Here is a 20279-nt window from a genome sequence, read left to right on the forward strand (position 1 = left end):
AGGAAGCAGAAGAAGGCAGGAAGAGCCTACAGAACCACAATGCAGGTCTGACACCCATGAATAGAGAGGGGCAAGGAAGAGCCCCACATAGCAGGGTGGGTCTGAGGAACGCCCAGCCAGACCAGTGGGGAGGCTCCAGGCAAAGCTGCCACAGACAGAAACAGTGTAGCTAGTGGCTCAGAGTCCTGCTGGGCTCGGTCATCATCCGGGAGAGCCCGAGTGGGGAGAGTGCTGTACAGGATTGAAGCTGCAATGGCTGGAGGTTATGCCAACTGCTCTTGCAGCTGGTCCTCCTGGGGGGGGACCAGAGCAGTGTACCCCGTGGATGCTGCAGAGGGCTTCTGGGGCTCCCTGGGCAGTTTTCCAGTTCCCAATCCAGGTCGTCCCAAGAGCCTGCCGCATCTCTATCAAGGATCCCAGATTTTTGTACTGATCATATTTTTATAATCCCTTCATCCCAGTCAGAGAAGTGCAGAACCACCCCTCACACTTACACACACACACGTGGGTGTACACACCACTGCACTCACATTCAGAAGCCACACAGAGCATCCTTGGACTCAGGGTGCTGGGAAGTAACCCAGGAGGTCTCCCTTCACCCAGGCTGGGGAGAAAACCAACCCTAGCGCAGTAGGGGCTCTGGATTCCATTCTGACCTTGAAACTTTCATTCCAGCTGACCTCAGAAGCACAGCCCAGAGTTCTGATTCCCCCTAATCCTGGAAGAGCCTAGGGAGAAGACTGGGTCTGCACTCTGCCTGCCTCATTCTCCCTCCTGCCTCTTTACACATCCATTTCTCAACACAAATGTGTTCGAGCCTTTGGGGGCCTAAAGGGACCAAGAAGAGTCTGCAGGGATGAGAAAAGGAAGTAGAGGCTGAGGACCACCCTGCTTTCACTCTGCTTCATAGCCCATGAAATTCAATTTTGCTCCATTTCCCTAAATATAACAGTCCTTCCCTAAATATAACAGTCCTTCACACTTTAGTGTGAATTAGCCTGTTACATTACTTTCTTCAAGGAGAGGCTCCTCAGCACGTCAGCCCTGAGCATCCAGAACGAGATGGTCATACATGATTGGGGATGTGAAGGAAAGAGAATGATGTCCAGGAAAACCCACCTTCTCTGCGAATCAGGTGCACAAAGGGCAGGTGCTCTTGGCTCACCCTGCCCTCCCACCCTTACTCTGAGGGAACAGGGACCCCAGCTTGCACCAGTTCTGTAATACCTGCCCCACTAAAGACATTGGCAGCCAAACACACTTCACTTTTAGCCATTTTTAATGCTCAAAAGATCTGTTAAAAAAAAAAAAATCACAAATGAATCCTCACAACACCCCTGTGAGGTAGGTAGGCAAGTATTATTCTCCCATTTTACAGATGGGGAAACTGAGGCAGAGAGGTGATGTGACCAGCCAGTAGTCCCAGCACAGCTGAAAGTCAGGGCCAACCATGAGAACGCAAAGGATCCCTCCCAGTTCAGCCCTGATCTCTGACCCCTCATCTAGACCTTGTCTGCAGAGAAATTAACACTTTTTACTACATGCAAAAATAAAACCAAAAACAACAAATCTAAAAAGGTAGTGAAAAGACTTACAGTAGATTTGCAAAAGAATTCAGCCAAAATGGTCATATATTTTCCAATACTAGGTAGACGTGAACAACTTTGGCCTCATCTGCCTCTTCAAAATACCACGACCAGTGAGTGATACATCATCTGTTTTTCTGCCCAAGTGCTGGTGTCCAACCAAAAGAGGCCTGCCTGGCCCCAAGGAGCCAGGCCAGGGGGACAGAGTCCATACCCTTCAGCCCCTGCATTTTAGGGGGAGACCAGTCCCCAGAGGGAGCGCCACAGGCTCAGCTCAACACCTGCCTGCGTCTCCGAGCAACCTTCCCACCATCCACACAGTTGGTCCCAGCAGCTGCCAACTCGGCAGGCCTTGGCCTCTTCTGCTCCCATCACAAGGCAACTCGAGGGTGCTCAGCAAGGATGGCCTGCAATCCAAGTGCCCCCTCGTGCCATCCCTGGCCCACTCTCACACACCCCACTGCTCACTCCGGGTCACCCAGGAGTCCCCACGGCTCCTGCCACACCAGGTGGGGGCTCAGACCACTGTTGGGGGGCCAGGCAGAGCAGAGAGGAGGTCCTTCCCCAAACCTCCCCACCATGCTTCCAGGGAAATGGAGCAGGCCTCTCCCACAGGGTGGCATGCACCTTCTGGGAGCTCTTTCTTGCCCCCTCCAACCCCAAGAGGGGTTCCCTTTTGTTTTCAGCTCCATGGAAACCTCTACAGTCCTGCCAGCCCAGGGGAGGGGGCAAAGGCAGGAGGGGCAGAGGCCTCCACTGAACACACAGGGAATGTGGTTGTCTTTCTTCATGTCTTGAGGTTGAGACAAGGAATGAGAGGCAAGAACACTGCGGAAAACTGCCTTTAAGGTAACAAATCTAGCCAGAGTGAAGTCCATCTCCCAGGGAGCCCAGGGCCACCAGGGCAACGCCCAGGCAGCAAAAGGGGAGAAGCCATGTGGGAGAGCTGTGAGAGAAGGAACCAACACTGGCCAGGACTGCTCTAGGCCAGGGGCCATCAGAACTGCTCGGGGCAGAGGGGAGGACGGAAGTGGTGAGAGGTTTGGCTTGGCACCTTGGGGAGTGAGTGCCTTGGAGAGCTGATGCCACACCGGGCCTTCCTGCAGGCCCTCCAGGAGCAGCCATTCACGAGACATCACAGTGGCCACCTATGCTATAACAACTCTTTCAAAAAGGGGATCCCCACCCACCCTGGTCTCTGGGAAGCCGAGGAGTCGTTTCTCAGGGCCACTGCCACCGAAGAGCATCGGGTACCCCCAGACTACGTGGGGAGGGAGGTGGCCCTGCAGGAGGCGGTGATAGCAGAAGCAGGGGCAGCGTATCCCACAGGAAGCCCCCTTCCTACAGGAAGTCCCCTGATGCGGAGAGCTCAGGGCCACGGTTCTGCTCCTGCCACCGGCAGCGCAGCCTCGAGAAGGGCTGGTCCTCCACGGTCTCGAGCTCGGGGAAGCCCAGCTGGTTGAGGATCTCGTAGATGCCGGCCTTGGCTGCCACCTGGGGAGGACAGGAGAGACTGGGGCAGTGCTCGAGGGAAGGGAGAGTGTCATTTGGGTCCCGTGCCCTCCTCTGTCACACTCCTCACTGGGCTCCACTGACACATGTGTGAGTTTGGCCCAGCGCTGCCTCCCACCAGCTCAGCGACCTGCACAAGTTTGCATCTTGATTCCTATTAACTACTCCGAGCTTCCGTTTCCTTGTGATGGCAGAGCACAGCATGGAGGGCTGCGCTGCACAGAAAGCGCTCGGCAGGCAGTAAGGGCAGGTAGGAAGCGGAGAGCAGAGGGGGAGGCCAAGCACGCCCCATGCCTTCAGCCCCAATGCGCCCATGGGCGCACACAGGAGCACAAGCCCAGCTGCTCCTGGTGTTACAGCTGGGCCCGCGGGGAGCTCTGGGGAAGCCAGCGTGGAAGCAGCAGCCGGCAAGAGCTCTTTTGCTATGAGTTCCAACTGAGGACCCGGCAGGTCCACCCAGGGCCTCAGCTCAGGCAGGTTGACTGAGGCCTCCCTAGACATTCTCCATACAGCCATAGGGCCCAGGCCCTGGCCCTAGACTCAAACCACTCAACGACCAGCCTTCTTCTCTCCCCACCATCCTGGGGATGGGGAGGATGCAGGCTCCACTCCAAACTAACATCCGCAGGCAACCCTCACCCCCTGCCCCTCTGCTCATCCCCCGAGGCTAGAACCTCGACATCTCCCACGACCTACCACTCAGCTTCAGCTGGGGAGGGGATCAAGCTCCTTCCCCCTATTTCAGCTCTTCAAGCAGAAGTGTCCTAAGTCCCCTACTACCACCAAGAGGAAGCTGAGCCCAGGCCTGCTCAGGAGGGTGGCCCCACTGTGACCTTGGTGTGACCCACCCGCACCTCAGGACCACCCTGAAGGCCTGTCTTCGGCACAAACGCCCAGCAGCCACCCGTCCTGGCACCGGGCCCTGCAGGGGCCTCCCAGCCTCTGTCCCCTCGCAGCTCGGACCCCACCTGCACACCTCCCGAAGCCCCACACCCTTCTTACACCTATCACTCCTGCCTTCCCGTCCACCCTGCCCACGGGAGCTAATTCCAGCCTGGAGTCCAGATGCCAACCACCAGGACAGGCCGGTGAGGTCAGCAGGGGCCAGCGTCCCAGCGGAGGGGTAATTACAGGCCACTCTGCCAAGCAGGAAGGGAGACCTTTCTCCTACCCTAGAAGAGCCGAGGCGGCAGCTCTGCCTCTAAAACTAGCCAAGCCGGGAAGAGCCAAGCGGAGGGGAGAGAGGAGGGGGCCCGAGACATGTCTGTCCTAGGCCGGAAATGGTGGGCTCTGGAGCCAACCAACTGCTCTAGCGCTGACTATGGACATGGCACTGAACCCCTCTGCACCCGGACTCCTCCTCTAGAGCAGGAGCGTACAGCGGCCACGTGAGGCAGCCCTGCTGACACGAGCTGGGGCAGACGGCAGTGCACATACCTCACAGAATCCCCGCCACGCCTCCTGAGGTGGCGGCCCACTGAGCCAAGAGTACTTCCGTGGTAACTCTGAGGGCAGCGGCCCAGAGCGGCTACGTGCCTTGCTCATGGCTGGAGGGCGGCAGGGGCGCGGGAAGCCAGAGGGCACAGGCGAAGGATGAATACGGCCTGGGGCGTGAAGCACCCAGGCGACGTTGCCTGGGGACGCAGGGAGCAGGGGCTCAGCCCAGCCCCCACCAGGCTCTGTCTGCTCCTCGCATCCCCGGCTCACGGCCTGCCGAGCACAGACGCCGTGCTGGGCCCAGAGCTGAGCGAGACACGACCTCGGCCGCTCGGAGGAGCCTGTCCCCGGCCCCGCCCTCACCTCCCGCATCCAGGCGCTGAAGGGCCTCTGCCAGGAGCCGGCCTTCTCCAGGTGCAGGTAGGCGCTGAAGAGCACCAGGTAGATGTAGCGCTCCAGGTACTGCAGGCTCCGCAGCCGCAGCCTCCGGGCCTCCTGCTCCGACTTGGCCGCTTTCGCCTGCAGGACGGACGGCACGGGACGGGGGTCAGACTGGAGCTCATCCCCACCCCAGCACACTGCACACCCACACGCTCCAGACAGGCACACACGCACCACACACACCACACACGCTCCAGACAGGCACACACGCACCACACACACCCCACACGCTCCAGACAGGCACACACACACCACACTCACACACACACCACACACACCACACAGGCACTACACAGGCACACACTGCCCCCACTCACACCACACACGCTCCACACAGGCACACATGCCCCACACTCACACACACACCACACACGCTCCACACAGGCACACACGCCGCTCTATACAGGCACACACGCCGCCCCACACTCACACACACACCACACACGCCCCACACAGGCACACACGCCCCACACTCACACACACACCACACACGCCCCACACAGGTACACACGCCCCATACTCACACACACACCACATACACCACACAGGCACACACGCCCCCCCAGTCACACACACACCACACACACCACACATGCTCTACACAGGTACACATGCCCCACACTCACACATACACTACACACACCACACAGGCACTACACAGGCACACACTGCCCCCACTCACACCACACACGCTCCACACAGGCACACATGCCCCACATTCACACACACACCACACACGCTCCACACAGGCACACACGCCCCACACTCACACACACACCACACATGCTCCACACAGGTACACACGCCCACACTCACACACATACCACACACGCTACACAAGTACACATGCCCCACACACACACACACACCACACATGCTCTACACAGGTACACACGCCCCACACTCACACACACACGACACACGCCCCACACAGGCACACACGCCCCACACTCACACACACACACCACACACGCCCCACACAGGCAACATGCCCCCCACTCACACACACCACACATGCTCCACATAGGCACACACGAACCACACACACATGACACACACCACACACGCTCCACACAGGCACACACGCCCCACACTCACATACACACCACACACACCACACACGCTCTACGCACACACGCCCCCTACTCACACACACACCACACATACTCTACACAGGCACACACGTCCCACACTTGCACACACACACCACACACAGGCACACACTACACACATGCCCCACTACACACCACACACCCCACACAGGCACACACGGCACACACACACACACACATGACACACCACACACGCCCCACACAGGCACACACGCCCCACACTCACATACACACCACACAACCACACACACTCTACACAGGCACACACGCCCCCATTGACACCACACACGCTCCACACAGGCACGCATGCCCCAAACTCACACACACACCACACACGCTCCACACACGCACACACGCCCCACACTCACATACATGCCACACATACCACACACGCTCTACACAGGCACACACGCCCCCATTCACACCACACACGCTCTACACAGGCACACATGCCCCAAACTCACACACACACCACACATGCTCCACACAGGTACACACACCCCACACTCACACACACACCACACACACTCCACATAGGCACACATGCCCCCCCACTCGCACACACACCACACACACCACACATGCTCTACACAGGCACACACGACCCCCACTCACACACATACCACACATGCTCTACACAGGCACACACGCCCCCCACTCACACCACACATGCTGCACACAGGCACACATGCCCCAAACTCACACACACACACCACACACGCCCCACACAGGCACACACGCCCCCCACTCACACACATCACACATGCTCCACACAGGCACACACACACCATACACACACACCACACACACAACACACGCTCCACACAGGCACACATGCCCCACACTCACACACACACCACACATGCTCCACACAGGCACACAAGTCCCCCACTCACACACACCACACACGCTCCACATAGGCACACACATACCATACACACACACCACACACACCACACATGCTCCACACAGGCACACATGCCCCACACTCACATACACACCACACACACCACACACGCTCTACATATGTGCACACGCCCCACTCACACACACACACATGCTCTACACATGTACATATGCCCCACCACACACACCATACACATGTACACATGCCCTATCCTCACACACACACACTACTACATGTACACATGCCCCATTCTCACACACACACCACACACTCTACACATGTACACACACCCCATCCTCACAAACGCCACACACAATCACATACACCACACACTCACACATACCCCAGAGGAACTCAGTCACACACCCCACACACACTCACGAGCCTCACTATCACACACACCACATACACTCATACACACATACCATACACACTCTACACATGTACACACATCTTAATCTCACACACATACCACACACAGAGCCTCACAATCACACACACCATACATACACACACACCCCACACACACTCACAGACTCTCACAGTCATATATACCATACACTCCACACACACTCTACACATATACAAACACACCACTCACATACTCCACACCCACAGACTCTCATAATCACACACACCACACATACACTCACACACAGACCCCACTCACACACCACATTCTCATATACACACCACACACAGATCCTCACAATCACACACAACACACATACACTCATACATACACACCCCTCTTACACACCACATGCACCCAGTCACACATACCACACACACTCACGGACTCTCACAATCATATATACACTATACACACTCTACAGATATACAAACACACCACTCACATACTCCACACACACTCAGACTCTCATAATCACACACCCTACACACTCAACACACATACACACATCCCACACACAGAGACTCTCACAATTGTACACACCACACCCACACTCATACACATGTATGTATACACTCACAAATACCTCACTCACATACCAGACACCCTCACTCACACACCCTACACAACCAGAGTCACACACACACTGCACACGTACACACACACACACAATCTCTCTCACACACACACTCTCTCCAAGGCTGGGGACAGGTCATAGAAAGACCACAGAAACAGAATTAGCAAGAGGTGCAGCGCTTCAGGGAAGGAAGAGGCTGGGATGGGACACAGACCCTTTTAAAGAGTGATCCCCGAGCACATTCTAGAAGAGCACAAGGTCTCTGCTAAGGGGAGAAGAGACTGCCAAGGGATTAAAGATAGTTTCCCAGACAGCGTGGATGCAGCTGGACCGTGAGGGCTTCCGTGGACTTGGATGGACAGTAAGCACCAGAAGGGGAAGACAGAGGTGAGGGTGGTATGAGGCAGGTGGGCATCGGGAAGGTGCCAGCTTGGCTGGAAGGAGGGTGCAAAGGGATGGGTTAGCACCCACTGGCAGCTGCCCTGGGCTGAGACGGCCGCCCTCTAATCACCTGCCCTGCATGCAGATGCCTGGGCCCCACCCCAGGCCAGACGAGCGTCTCCACAGGCTGGGCCTGGGCCTTGGATTGTGAAAAGTTCCCTCGGCATCTACAGAGCTTGGGCTGAGACTTCAGCACTGGGGGGCCACTGAAGGTCTGAGAGTAGGGGTGACCTGTTAATGGAGGACTCAGGGCAGACTGATGCTCAGGAGGAAGGAGGCTTACTCGGGGGCCTCTCCAGCTTCTCCTCAGCATGGGGGTCAGCGGGCAGCCGGGGGCACAGGCCCAGGACAAATAGGGCCAGCTCCCTGCCATAGGGTGTCCACCCCAACACCTGAGTGTGCCCCTTAAGCCCACCACAGATGGATCGCCACCAGGGGGAGCCCCAAGGACTGAACACCCCACCTCACCTCGCACCCTCCCTCTTCTCACCACCGCGCCACTGTTCCAGGCCTGGCCACCATCCAGGGCCCACAGCAGCCCTCTCTGCTCCAGGAAGAGGGTGCGGCATAGCGGCTGTACCTTCAGGCACCGGGAGCACCCAGGGGAGGGCACAGATGACTCCCAGCCCCCAGGAACCAGGAAGGGCGGTCTCCTAACAGCTGGGCCACAGCTGGAAGCCTTCCCACGCAGGCACACAATGTCAGTCTCATGCATCTCCTTTGGGAAGGCTCCCAGACGGGCCCTTACCCCGGACGTGACACAACCCACAGCACCCTGAACAGCGAGCTGGAGGAGACAGGCTCGCGGGGCCTGTGGCCCCTCCCGCATCTGCCTCGGGTGATTCGGCCTTTGGGGCCTCTGTCATCATTGCTCCCAGGGTCGGGAGTGGACGATCACTTGCACAGCTGGCCCCTCCCATTACCTTCCAGAAGCATCTCTGGAGCTTTGGGAACGGAGCAGGAGTGGAAGGCGGACAGTGAACGGGGCCCTACTGGGGTGAGGGGACCACGGCCAATGCCTTGACTCCCTGGGAGACGGGACTGGGTTCCGGTCCCAGTTCTGCCATTTAAACTCAGCCCCACGTCGCCAGGGATCAGAGAGCTCAGTAAAGTATGGTACAAGGAAATACCTATAAGCCCTGGGGAGCCACACGGGTCCAGCCATTCATGGAACGGGGGGTGGGGGCCCGGCACAAAGGTGGGGCACACACAGGCCCTGCCCGCAGAGATGCCTGTGGTCTGGGGGAGGCAAAGGACAGCCGGCAAATACCCAGAGCAGCCGGATGGCGGGATCGAGGCAAGACGGGTAGCTGGAAGAGGAAGGGGCTCTGAGAGAAGGAGGATTTGAGGTGCATTAGGAAGAAGGGGGCAGGAAGGTGTCCTGAGAGGGGAGGAAAGGGTCAAAGAGTGAGGTGGGTTCAACGGAGGGAGTGGGGAGGAGTTTGTAGCAGCAAGGGACCTAGAGCCAGGGGAGCCCCGGACCCTACAGACAGAGGAGCCAGTGAAGGTTTCCGGTGGATGTGAGGGTGGGAATGGCCCCATGGCTGCTGCCTGGGTTAGATGACTGGGCAGGATCAGGGCAGGATGCCTGTTGTTTTAGGAGTCAGGCAACCCAGTGCTCAAAAAAAAAAAACAAAACTTTTTTTTGTTTAGAAATTAAGCAGTGAACCAAAAATTTAAAAAAATTTTTTTACCTAAATACAAACTGTGGCCAACACAGCACAATTCTGCCTGTCTCTAAGGATGAATACGTCATGCTGAGAAGCACTGGGCATCCACCACCCCATCCCTTACCCTGCTCCCCAATCTCCATCCAAAGGCCAGGAGCCTAGTTCAATACAGTTTCTTAGAGAGAAGGAAAGGAATTCACCCACTGTCCCACCAGGTGAGAGCCACTGCAAACTACTTTCGAGAGCTCAGAAGTAAGGTCCTGGGGTGTGAAGAGGCCCCAGCTCTGGGCGCAGCCCAGGGGCACCACTGCACCAGCCCTTATCCTCTTGGCACCCGCTGCGGCTGGGGGGACACAATCCTGACGTGCCCTGAAACTCCAGCAAGGATTCTGAGGACCATCTGGGGTGGAGAGGTCAAGTGATTCCTTCCGAGTCCTACTGGCAAGGTAGGGTAGAATTATCTCTAAATTCAGACCACCGGGTCAAGGTGACGCCTGACACCCGCCGGAAGGTTCCTTAGGTGCATCCTGCCAGACCGCAGTCTATGATTTGAGATAATGACCCACCTTCCTAGCAAAGCCCTGGTTTCCTCAAAATCACCCCATGTCAGCACTGTCTGGGGAGGAAGACAGGCCAGCTGCCTCCAGTAGATAAAAATAGTGGCTGTTTTTAAGTGGCCTGGCAGGCCAGGCTGTCATTAGCTGTGGCGGAGCAAAGGTTTCCTCATCCACTGGGGACTGAGCACGAAAATAGACAGGGCCCGGGAAAGGTGGCCCACGTGCTGGGGAGGTCAGGTTTCTCACGCCTCCATTCGACCCAGCATCAGCACGGGCCCAGCGGCGCCTGCAGTGGCTCCCCCGAAGCTCTGCTGCTCGCTGGACCACCTGGGAGAGCTCCACAGGGGCAGGGCCGGAAAGCCCCCCAGGTGTGCACAGGGCCCCTGAGCGCGGGTACTGGGTTGAGCATGTTCGTGCAGATCTGATGATGAGATTCTGATATGCCCTCCAGCAACCCCGTGAGGGAAGAGGGACATCTCATGTTGCAGATGGGGCTCAGCAAGGTCGCAGAGTTCTAAGCTGGGACATGAATTCCAAAACTCCAGCTTTCCTACCAGCACCCTAGCCCCCTTCACCACATTCGAGTTCAGCCACTCCCTGCCTCACTCTTGGAGCTGTACTTTTACCCTCTTTCTTCCTCCTGTCTGGAATGCTCTCCCTTCGCCCAGCCAGGTGATGTTCATCTTATCCCTCCAGGCCCTGGACAAGCCCTTGTTTTCCCAAGGCTCTGAACCATCCAGTCCCACAACCTGCCCTTCTTGGCTCCCATTCTCTGCACCAATTCGTTAACTACTACAATACATTCCATCATGAGGGTTTCTTTTTTTTTTCTTAGGCCATGTCATACAACATGCGGGATCTTAGTTCTCAGACCAGGGATTGATCGAATCCATGCCCCCTTCATTGGGAGCTCAGAGTCTTAACCACTGGGCCACCAGCAAGGTCCATCATGAAGGTTTCTGACTGCTTCTCCAAGGCATGACTGGTCTCCTCAAGACAACGATAAGTTGGGGCAGACGTCAGATTATAAGCAGTTTCCATCTCTGCCTCCCCACCACAGCCCCAAGTGTCTGACCAGGACCCGGTGTGCAGAGGGCGCCTGACTAGTCAATGGACACTCACTTCCTAGGTCATGTCACCCTTTCAGTGTCACCGGGGACCGAAAGTGCAGGCAGGACCCTGCGGACTCCCACACACACACCTGCATCGGGACTCAGACGTGCAACCACTGCTCATGAGCTCCACGGGGATACAGTTCAGACTCCACAATTCCACCCGCACCCCAAACGGACCTTGGGAGCCCTCCCCAAACCTGACCTGCCCATAACTTGCCCTCTTAGAGGAAATTCCATCCTTCCTGCTGCTTAGGCCCGAACTTGACATTCCTCCTCGACCTCTCCCTTTCTCAGCCCCAGTTTCGTTTAGTTCAGTCACCGAGTCATGTCTGACTCTTCAAGACCCCATGGACGGCAGCACGCCAGGCTTCCTGGTCCCTCACCATCTCCCAGAGTTTGCCCAAGTTCATGTCCATTGAGTTGGTGATGCCATACAACCACCTCATCCTCTGTCACCCTCTTCTCCTTCTGCCCTCAATCTTTCCCAGCACTGGGGTCTTTTCTAATGTGGGTCTCAGCCCCACATCCAACCAATAAGAAAATCCCACCGACTCTACATCAACAGACTCCCAGAAGTTGTTCCGGTAAAGCCACCACATCTCAGGGACAGCTCCTGCCGGCCTCCCTGCCACTGCCCTCACCCCCGTCCCTGCCGTCTCTTCTCCCCACAGCACCAGTGTGAGCCTGCAAGAACGTGGAGCCATTACTGGAGCCCCCTGCTGCCCTCTCCCTGCCTGCTCCCCAAGAACAAGCCCTCCTTTGGTAACCACTGCTCTCCAGTTGAAGCAGGGTTCAGATTGGTCAGGAGATTGACAGCACTCAAAGATAGTCAGTTTCTAGACTTCCCTGGTGGGCCAGTGGTTAAGACTCCAAGCTTCCAATGCAGGGGACATGGGTTCAATCCCTGGTCAGGGAACTAAGATCCAACATGCTGAAATATGCAGCCAAAATATTAAAAAAAAAAAAAAAAAAAGATGGCAGTTCCTAAGGGGCAGGGTTGCCAAATTCAGACCCCACCCTTCTTCTCAAAGTTCAATGCTACCCTCTCCTTGGGGGCTCCACATGAGTCCCTACAGACTCCATCCTCAGGCCTGTGGGGAAGAGGGGCCTCAAGCCCAAGGAAGCTTTCCACACCTAATCCCCAAGAAGGATTAGGCCCTCAGCCCAGACGTGGGTAACTGGCTTTCCGAAGATGTCATATTTTGATCAGCACTTTCAAAGCATGAAGGAGCTAAACTTGCCACCATGGGCTTCTCTGTGTCCTGTTCATTCAACAAACACTGTCACGCGTAGGCCAGGCTCTGGGATTCAGGGCCGACCAGATACGGTGCCAGCCTCAGGAGCCCACTGTCCCTGCACACGACCCAGGGAGTCTGCCTGGTGTCCCAGCTACCCTACAGCCCACTCCCACATCATCTGTACCCAGGCTGGTGCTCACCACCACCCCTCAAAGCAGGCCGGGCAGCAGCAGTGAACCCAAGCGACAGATGGAAAAACAGAGATCCAGGCAGGTCAAAGTGATGGGCCCGCAGCTGCACCGGAAGTTACCAGCAGAGCCTGGGCTAACACCCAGGTTACCAACCCCCACTAGGGCTGTCAGTCACTGGAGAAGAGCGTCCTCTCCTGGAGACCAACGATGTGGACAAAGAACCAAAAGGCACAGAGATGCTGGGGGCCAGTTTCCTGTTTAATCACGCAGTGACTATCCCCTCGTCCGCCTTCCATCCACTCATGGGCAGACGTTCATGGAGTCCTGCCCGAGCCAGGCAGGGTCTGAGTCAGGGTTTCAGGATGAGCCCTTGTGCATGGAACAGAGACGATCCAGCAAAAAGAGTCAACTCCAGTGACAACCACAAACTTGACAACAACAGCTGTGAGCACACAGGCTGGGTATCAGGCGAGGGGGGAATATGCTGGGGTTGAGATGTGGACCCCTTCTAAACCACTGAAAACCCCAAGTCTGATGGTGCCTGCTCGAAAACCATGCCTGGCACGCCATCCGTGCTCACTGGATGGACGCTGTTGAAGAAACCAGGCAAGTACACCCGGAGGATGGAAGCAGTTCCAGCTCAGCCATATGATGGGAAAGAAGGAAAAGCTAAGGAGGACTCAGACTGAGAGCATGAGCCTACTCACACTCATTCATGCATTCACGCTTACACACAGACCTACAGACACCCACCCCATCTGAAAGCTGCTCACCAATCCACTGGCTCTATTTTAGGCCGAGGTTAAAGAGCCTCAGGAAGGATCCTCTGTCGTGTTTTACGCGACAGCTCACAGCACTCCAGGACTGCTCTAACTGCCGACCTAAGACACTTTACCTACCGGGATGAGGTCTCCAAGGAACAACTCTGGCCAAGCCAGAGTCTTGGAGAGACCGAGAGAGACCCCATGTGGGGGTCAGGGCCAGAGCTGTCTCTCTCTACATTTTTCTTAAGAAATAATCTTAGTCCTTGGGGCGCTGAGCTGGACCTCTCTGACCTCTTAGCAATCCAGGGTGGTGCATCCAGGCTTCCTTGCCAACCCTTTTATTCTGCCACAAAAGAACTGTTCCCTGGGTTGTGGCAGTGAGGAAAGGAATGTGGGCCGAGGAGTTGGGAGACAGGTTCTGATCCTGCCTTCAGCTGGTCACAAAACTTCATTAGGCCTCAGTGTCTCCCTCAGGAAAATCGGTCTAATAAAACCCACCCTCGCCTCCTCCCCAGCTGTTCTGTGAACCCAAGGAAAGAGAAGGAAGTTCTCAGAAAACTCAAAAAGAACAGCTCAAAGTTAAAGCATCAGTCTATAAAATAAACCTCAACTTGAGACCAAGGGACATTTTACATCTCCCTCTGTGGCTACCTTCACCTCAGATTTTCCTCAACCTCTTTCTGAAGGGATGGAAGAGAGACAACCATACTGCTTTAAACACAGAACCAATACAGAATTTACATCACTAGCCAAGGCTAAGGAAAAGTACCCCTGGCATTAATGATTCTAACAGGACTTCCTGCAGGAGCCCTGACCTTGGTTTCTGTCACAAATATTTTCCCTTTCCAGGCCCAGCAGGAAACAACTCATCCACCAGATGGTGTCACCACGGTGGGCTGGTGGCCATCTTGGATTCTCCTCAGTCAGGGGCCCAGCCTTCTCACCTCTACCCCAACTTCATGGAGTGGCTTAGTTCAAAGCATTTTCCCTTTCATTTTTCCATTTGAGGTTTTTTTTTTAAACACCCTGAGCATTCTGGCCCCTTCACATACATGGGGTGATCGGGCCCAGACCCAATCTCACTGACAGTCTGGAATGGAGGAGGCATCATGAGCTGCAGCCCAGAGGCCCGGCAGCCTGAGGCAGGCCTCAGTGGAGAGAGGTGCCCAGGCTGCTATATCAGGGAAGGTCTGTCTCTATGGAAAATGTGTGTGCAGATTTGGTCCCACGCCCTTCTATAGCCATGACCTGAGTCTGAAATGGGTTCTTGTCTTCTGGCCCCCTTCCCCTACACAGGCTGGGAATACAAGGGCCAGGGCCGTGGTTTCCAGGTTGTACTGTTCTCCCAGTGGGGCTGGAGGTGGGCAAGGGAGGGAAAATGGTGCTTCTCCTCCTCGGCAGCAGTGTGGCGCAGCGGCCAGGGCCTGACCTGAGACTCAGGGGCTGGGGTCCCGCCCTCCTCCTGCTGTCATCTACCAGCTGTGTGTTCTTGGGCAAGCCCGGTGCCTCCCCTCCTCAACTGGAGGTAATGTTACAGGCTGCCTTGGTCGGGCACAGGCACACAGTGAAGACTGGGCCAGACCATGGATGTGAAAATGTATAGTCAGCTTGGCAAGGATACCTCCCAGTTGGCCAAGGACACATGGGGCCTGGGTCCTCCCACCTCCAGCAACTCCCAGCCTCCCATCCACCTCCCCTCTCTCAGACCACCCCCACCTAGTCAGCCCCAGACCCTCAACACAGACTCCAGTGCCATCCGGGTCTGCAGGAACATTAGGGCTCACCAAGTCCCTCCCTTCGGCTTCAGGGAAGCATCTCCCAAAGCTCCTCTGGGAATGGCAAATCTAGGGGAAAGCAAGCACTGGCCCTGCCTTCGTGTCCTCGCAGCATGTACGGGGAGTCCCTTTCTGGAAGCGCTGCAATCAATTAATGCAGAGGGAATGAGAGAGCCAAGATATCACCGTTTTGTAAACCCTGAATAAAATAAGGAATCCAGAAGATGAGCGCCAGAGGCTGCCAGCTCACAAGAGAGACCACAGGACCTTCCAGGGCCCTGCGGCAGCACACAGCATCACCCACAACTGTGCCGGCCAAACACCAAGCCAAACCTGATGGAGCCAGGGCTCTAGGTTTACAGGGAGCACAGGGACTGCGACACAGGCTCGACAAACCCTGTGGTGCAATCAGCAAGATCTGGACTACCGGGCGCCCAGGAAGATAACCGGTTACCTCATCACACTCACTTCAGGGGAGGAAAGGAGGGCGAATGTTCTATGTTCATTGAGACTTAAAGTCTCATCAGATAAATGCCACATGTGGATCTTTTGGGTTCTTATACAACTGCAGAAAGACCCTGGGAGACCAGTAAGAAAATCTAACACCAACTAGGTATTGCAGGGTGAGAAATCACTATTGTTTTAGGTGTGATAATGGCATTATGATGGTCTTTTTTAAAAGATCCCTTCTCTAATGTATATGCTGAAATATTTCAGAGAAAGTAATATTCAGTCTAGGACTTGCTTCAGAATAATCCAGAGAGGGTGGTGGGCAGCACTGGCAGGGCTTCAGATGAGAGAAGACTGGTCTTGATTCCTGAAGCTGGTAACACAAGGGTTCATGGAATTATTCTCCCTACTTTGACATTTTCCAAAATAATTACAAAAAATAAGTTCCTACTTTTCAATTCAGTCAATAATCCTACTTCTAAGAATCAGCCTACAGAACCAAGCCATGTGGATGAAAGAGCAGCACACGCCATGAGATCCACGGTACCATCACCTGCTCAGAGAACAACAGGAAGCAATCTCATGGGCCACCTCCACAGGAAGAGCAGGGGACGCTGGGACGTGCCCACTCCACCACGTTATCATGCCAACATTACATTTGGGGATATAAAGGGTATTCAACAGACAGGCTAAAAAGTCCACGAGCCCCAACTATTTATTTATGAGCCTCTCCTCATTCTCCTAGAAAGTAATCTCAGTGAAGCGTCACTCACTATTCCATCCCCAGACACAGGACAGGCACTCAGCAAGCAATGTGCTAACTGAGTACACGTTTCAATCCAAGAACATCATCCAGGTGAACACACAGGACAGCCCGGGCACCTATCACGATCCTCCTGTTAGAGGACATATGTGCACAGGAACACAGACTAGAAAGAGAAGGCAAGCTGAAACCATTCCTGGGAGACTGGGTAATGGTCTGATATCCTTCCCATAACCACAAAAAAAGCAACAAACAGTCCTCATCACTGTTATGTGGCCTCACGGTGCAGATGGAGACTCACACACGCTCTGAGCCCTCCTTCCTGATCCTCAACAGAGCAGCGACCTCCACACCCTCCCGCTTGTCTCCACCGAGGGCCCTGAAATGGTTCTACTGCCGGCAGAAGTGCACTTGCCGAGTTCCAGGAGTTGTTTTCTTACTTGCTTGTGATCAGGGTGTAAGCTGACTGTTGGGCCTGGCCGGGAAGGGAAATGCACTGTTTGAGGGTTCCGGGGTGCAGGGCAGGAAGCCGAGGAGCCGTGTGCTGCAGAGGGTTTCAGAATCCCAAGGCGGTGGGCTCCTGGGAGGAAACCTTGAGGTGAACAGAGTGCGGACTGGATCTGGAATGTTGCCAGGCAAGTGGACAGCTGATGTAGGTGGTACGCCCACTGCCAGGCAGAGGTTCTGGGGCTCTAGCTGGGCAAACAAGCGTATACGTGCAGCACTCTGGCCTGCTCTGAGCAGACGCTGCAGTCTCCATTGGAGAGCACCTCAGGGCTTCTGGCTTGAAACCAGAGGGCAGGGATCTACAAACACAGCCATGTACCAGAAGTGAGACACAGCTGCCAAATTCCAGAGGAGTCAGTCCATCGGGGGAAACGGGAGAGGGAACAGCTGCCTTCTGGAGCCTCAGCAAGCCCCCCGCAGCCCACTAGGGCAACAAGGACCAAGACCTGAGGTCAAGGGCATCAGGGGAGGGGCTCAGGGCTGGGAGGGAGGGTCTTTGCCTCTCACCTCTGCTCTGCCTATGATAACTCATGTGGGAGCCTGGGCATCCCATTCCTCTATTCATCTGTAAACAAAGCGGTCAGATGCTCTCTAAGTCCCCTGGGCACTAAATTCTGAGAGTCTGTTCAGGGGGTTAAAGCTAGGAAGAACATCACAGGATATGCTGCCCCACAAAGATCCTTGGGGCTCCCTTTCTGGAGCATTCACTTTGTACCAGCCAAGCCCTGTGCTTCCAGTCCCCTTGCCATTCCCACACACAGCCCTACCAGGAAGCTGCAAGAGTCCAGTCTGGCAGGTGGAGGACACAGGTGGCCAAAGAGGATGAAGGTGGCCCTGTCAGAACCCAGCTCCCTCCAGCTCCCACATCCTCATTCCTTGCGCCAGTCCACCCAGGACAACCTAACTTGCTTCCTTCTCATCCACACAGGGATTGACGATCATAATTAAGTCCATTCCAGGGTGCATGCACGCACGCACGCACGCACACACACACACACACGAGCAGGAGGCCAGATGCTCCTTCAAGTCTGGAAGCCGCTGGGACAGCTCAGGTCACCCTGCTCCCAGGCAGGACACAGACTCTGGGTCCAGTCAGGCCAGGGCAGGTACAGGGTGACCCTGGAGGAGGCATGCTGCCTTTCGAAGTAAACAGCAGCCACGTTGCCAAAAGCTGCAAGTCCCAAATCTAGGTTCATGACCAGTTCCCCATGTCCACAGGCATTTAGACATACAAATCTCTTCAAGGCCTGTCCTCTATTCTGAGAACACTCACTCTACTTTTCTGGTATTAAAATAACCTTTCTTTTATACAACACCAACCATGTTGGATAGTAGTTGGGTTTTTTCAGTTTTGCTCCTTTCCTTCCTTTCTTCCTTTAAAATGAACACATTTAACAACATCACATATTGGCAACCCTTGAAAGGTCCTTCCCTTTGTTTAATTTGGTGTGTGAAATAAGGAATAAGGTCTTCAGCTCCCGTCTTTGTTCTATAACAGCACTTCTGGGAGTCTATGATTAGATGGCCTCTGAGATTAGTGTCCTCATAAGAAAGGAGACCAGAGAGCCTCCTGCCTTCCCCCATCTCTGTACACACACACACACACACAGGCCATGTGAGGACACAGTGAGAAGGCAGCTGAATGGAAACCAGGATGAGAGCCCTCACTAGAAACCCAATCAGCCAGAATCTTGGTCTTGAACTTGCCAGCCGCCAGAACCGTGAGACAGGAAATTTCTCTTGGTTACGCCATGCCGTCTGTGGGATTCTGGTATGCCAGCCCGAGCTGACTAACACACTCAGGATACCCTCTCTCCCTCTCTAGGCTTCTGTATCCCTCTCTGTAAAAGTCAGAGGGTAACACTGTATGGGTGGCTTCCCTGGTGGCTCAGATGGTAAAGAGTCTGCCTGCAGTGAGGGAGACCTGGGTTCGATCCCTGAGTCAGGAAGATCCCCTGGAGAAGGAAATGGCAACCCACTCCAGTAGTCTTGTCTAGAGAATTCCACAGACTGAGGAGACTGGCAGGCTACAGTCCATGGAGTCACAGAGTCGGACATGACTAAGCAACTAACACACACACACACACACACACACACACCACTGTATGAGGCCAGCATCACCCTGATGCCAAACCACACAAACACATCATAGAAAAAGAAAACTATAGATCAGTAGCTTTTATGAATTTGATGCAAAAATCCTCAACAAACCAAACGCAGCAATACATAAGAAGATCATACATCATGACCAAGAAGGATTTATCCCACAGATGCAAGCTCGGTTTAACACCCAAAAATCAATTCCAATAATACACTCTACCAACAGAATAAGGGCAAAAGCCAAAGAATCATCTCAATGGAAAGAGAAAAGGCATTTGATAAAATTTAACATCTCTTCATTAAAAAAACACACTCAATAAACTAAGAATGCAGAGGAACTTCTTCAGTCTGACAAAGGATTTCTATGAAAAACCCACAGTTGACATCTTACTTAAAGGTGAGAGACAGAAAGCTTTCCTCTTAAGATCAGGAACAAGACAAAGATGTCTGTTCTTGCCACTTCTAGTCAACATTGTCCATGAAGACCTTGCCAGAGAAAATTTAATAAAAAGCATGCATATTGGAAAGACAAAAGTATCTATCTCTATTTGCTGATGACATGATCTTGTATACATAAAATTGGAGGAAATTCACTAATAAAAAGTATTAAAACTAATAAATGAGTTCTACAAGATTGTAAAATAGAAGATCCATATATAAATACCAGTTGTGTTTCTACACAGTAGCAATAAACATCCTCACTATTACTGGTGATTGGCCTTCT

At 54.5% G+C, this 20279-nt stretch overlaps 1 protein-coding gene across 17 annotated transcripts in view; it reads right to left on the minus strand.

Moving 5' to 3' along the window:
* Positions 1 to 1261: 1261 nt before the first annotated feature.
* The window catches only part of PALD1 (phosphatase domain containing paladin 1), a 106516-nt gene continuing 87498 nt past the window's right edge, over positions 1262 to 20279 (minus strand). For 16 of the 17 annotated variants that reach the window (XM_070364969.1, XM_070364965.1, XM_070364960.1 and 13 more), the window contains 2 exons: positions 4899 to 5054; positions 1262 to 3080 (listed from right to left, as the gene is read on the minus strand). In XM_070364969.1, the coding sequence (XP_070221070.1) occupies positions 2928 to 3080; positions 4899 to 5054 (309 nt within the window). In that variant the 3' untranslated portion in view covers positions 1262 to 2927. Of the gene's footprint in view, positions 3081 to 4898; positions 5055 to 6275; positions 8640 to 20279 lie in introns of those variants that run through there. The other variant, XM_070364970.1, reaches the window with a different exon arrangement.

This window comes from Bos mutus, chromosome 28 (genome assembly GCF_027580195.1).
Source record: "Bos mutus isolate GX-2022 chromosome 28, NWIPB_WYAK_1.1, whole genome shotgun sequence".
NCBI lineage: Eukaryota > Metazoa > Chordata > Mammalia > Artiodactyla > Bovidae > Bos > Bos mutus.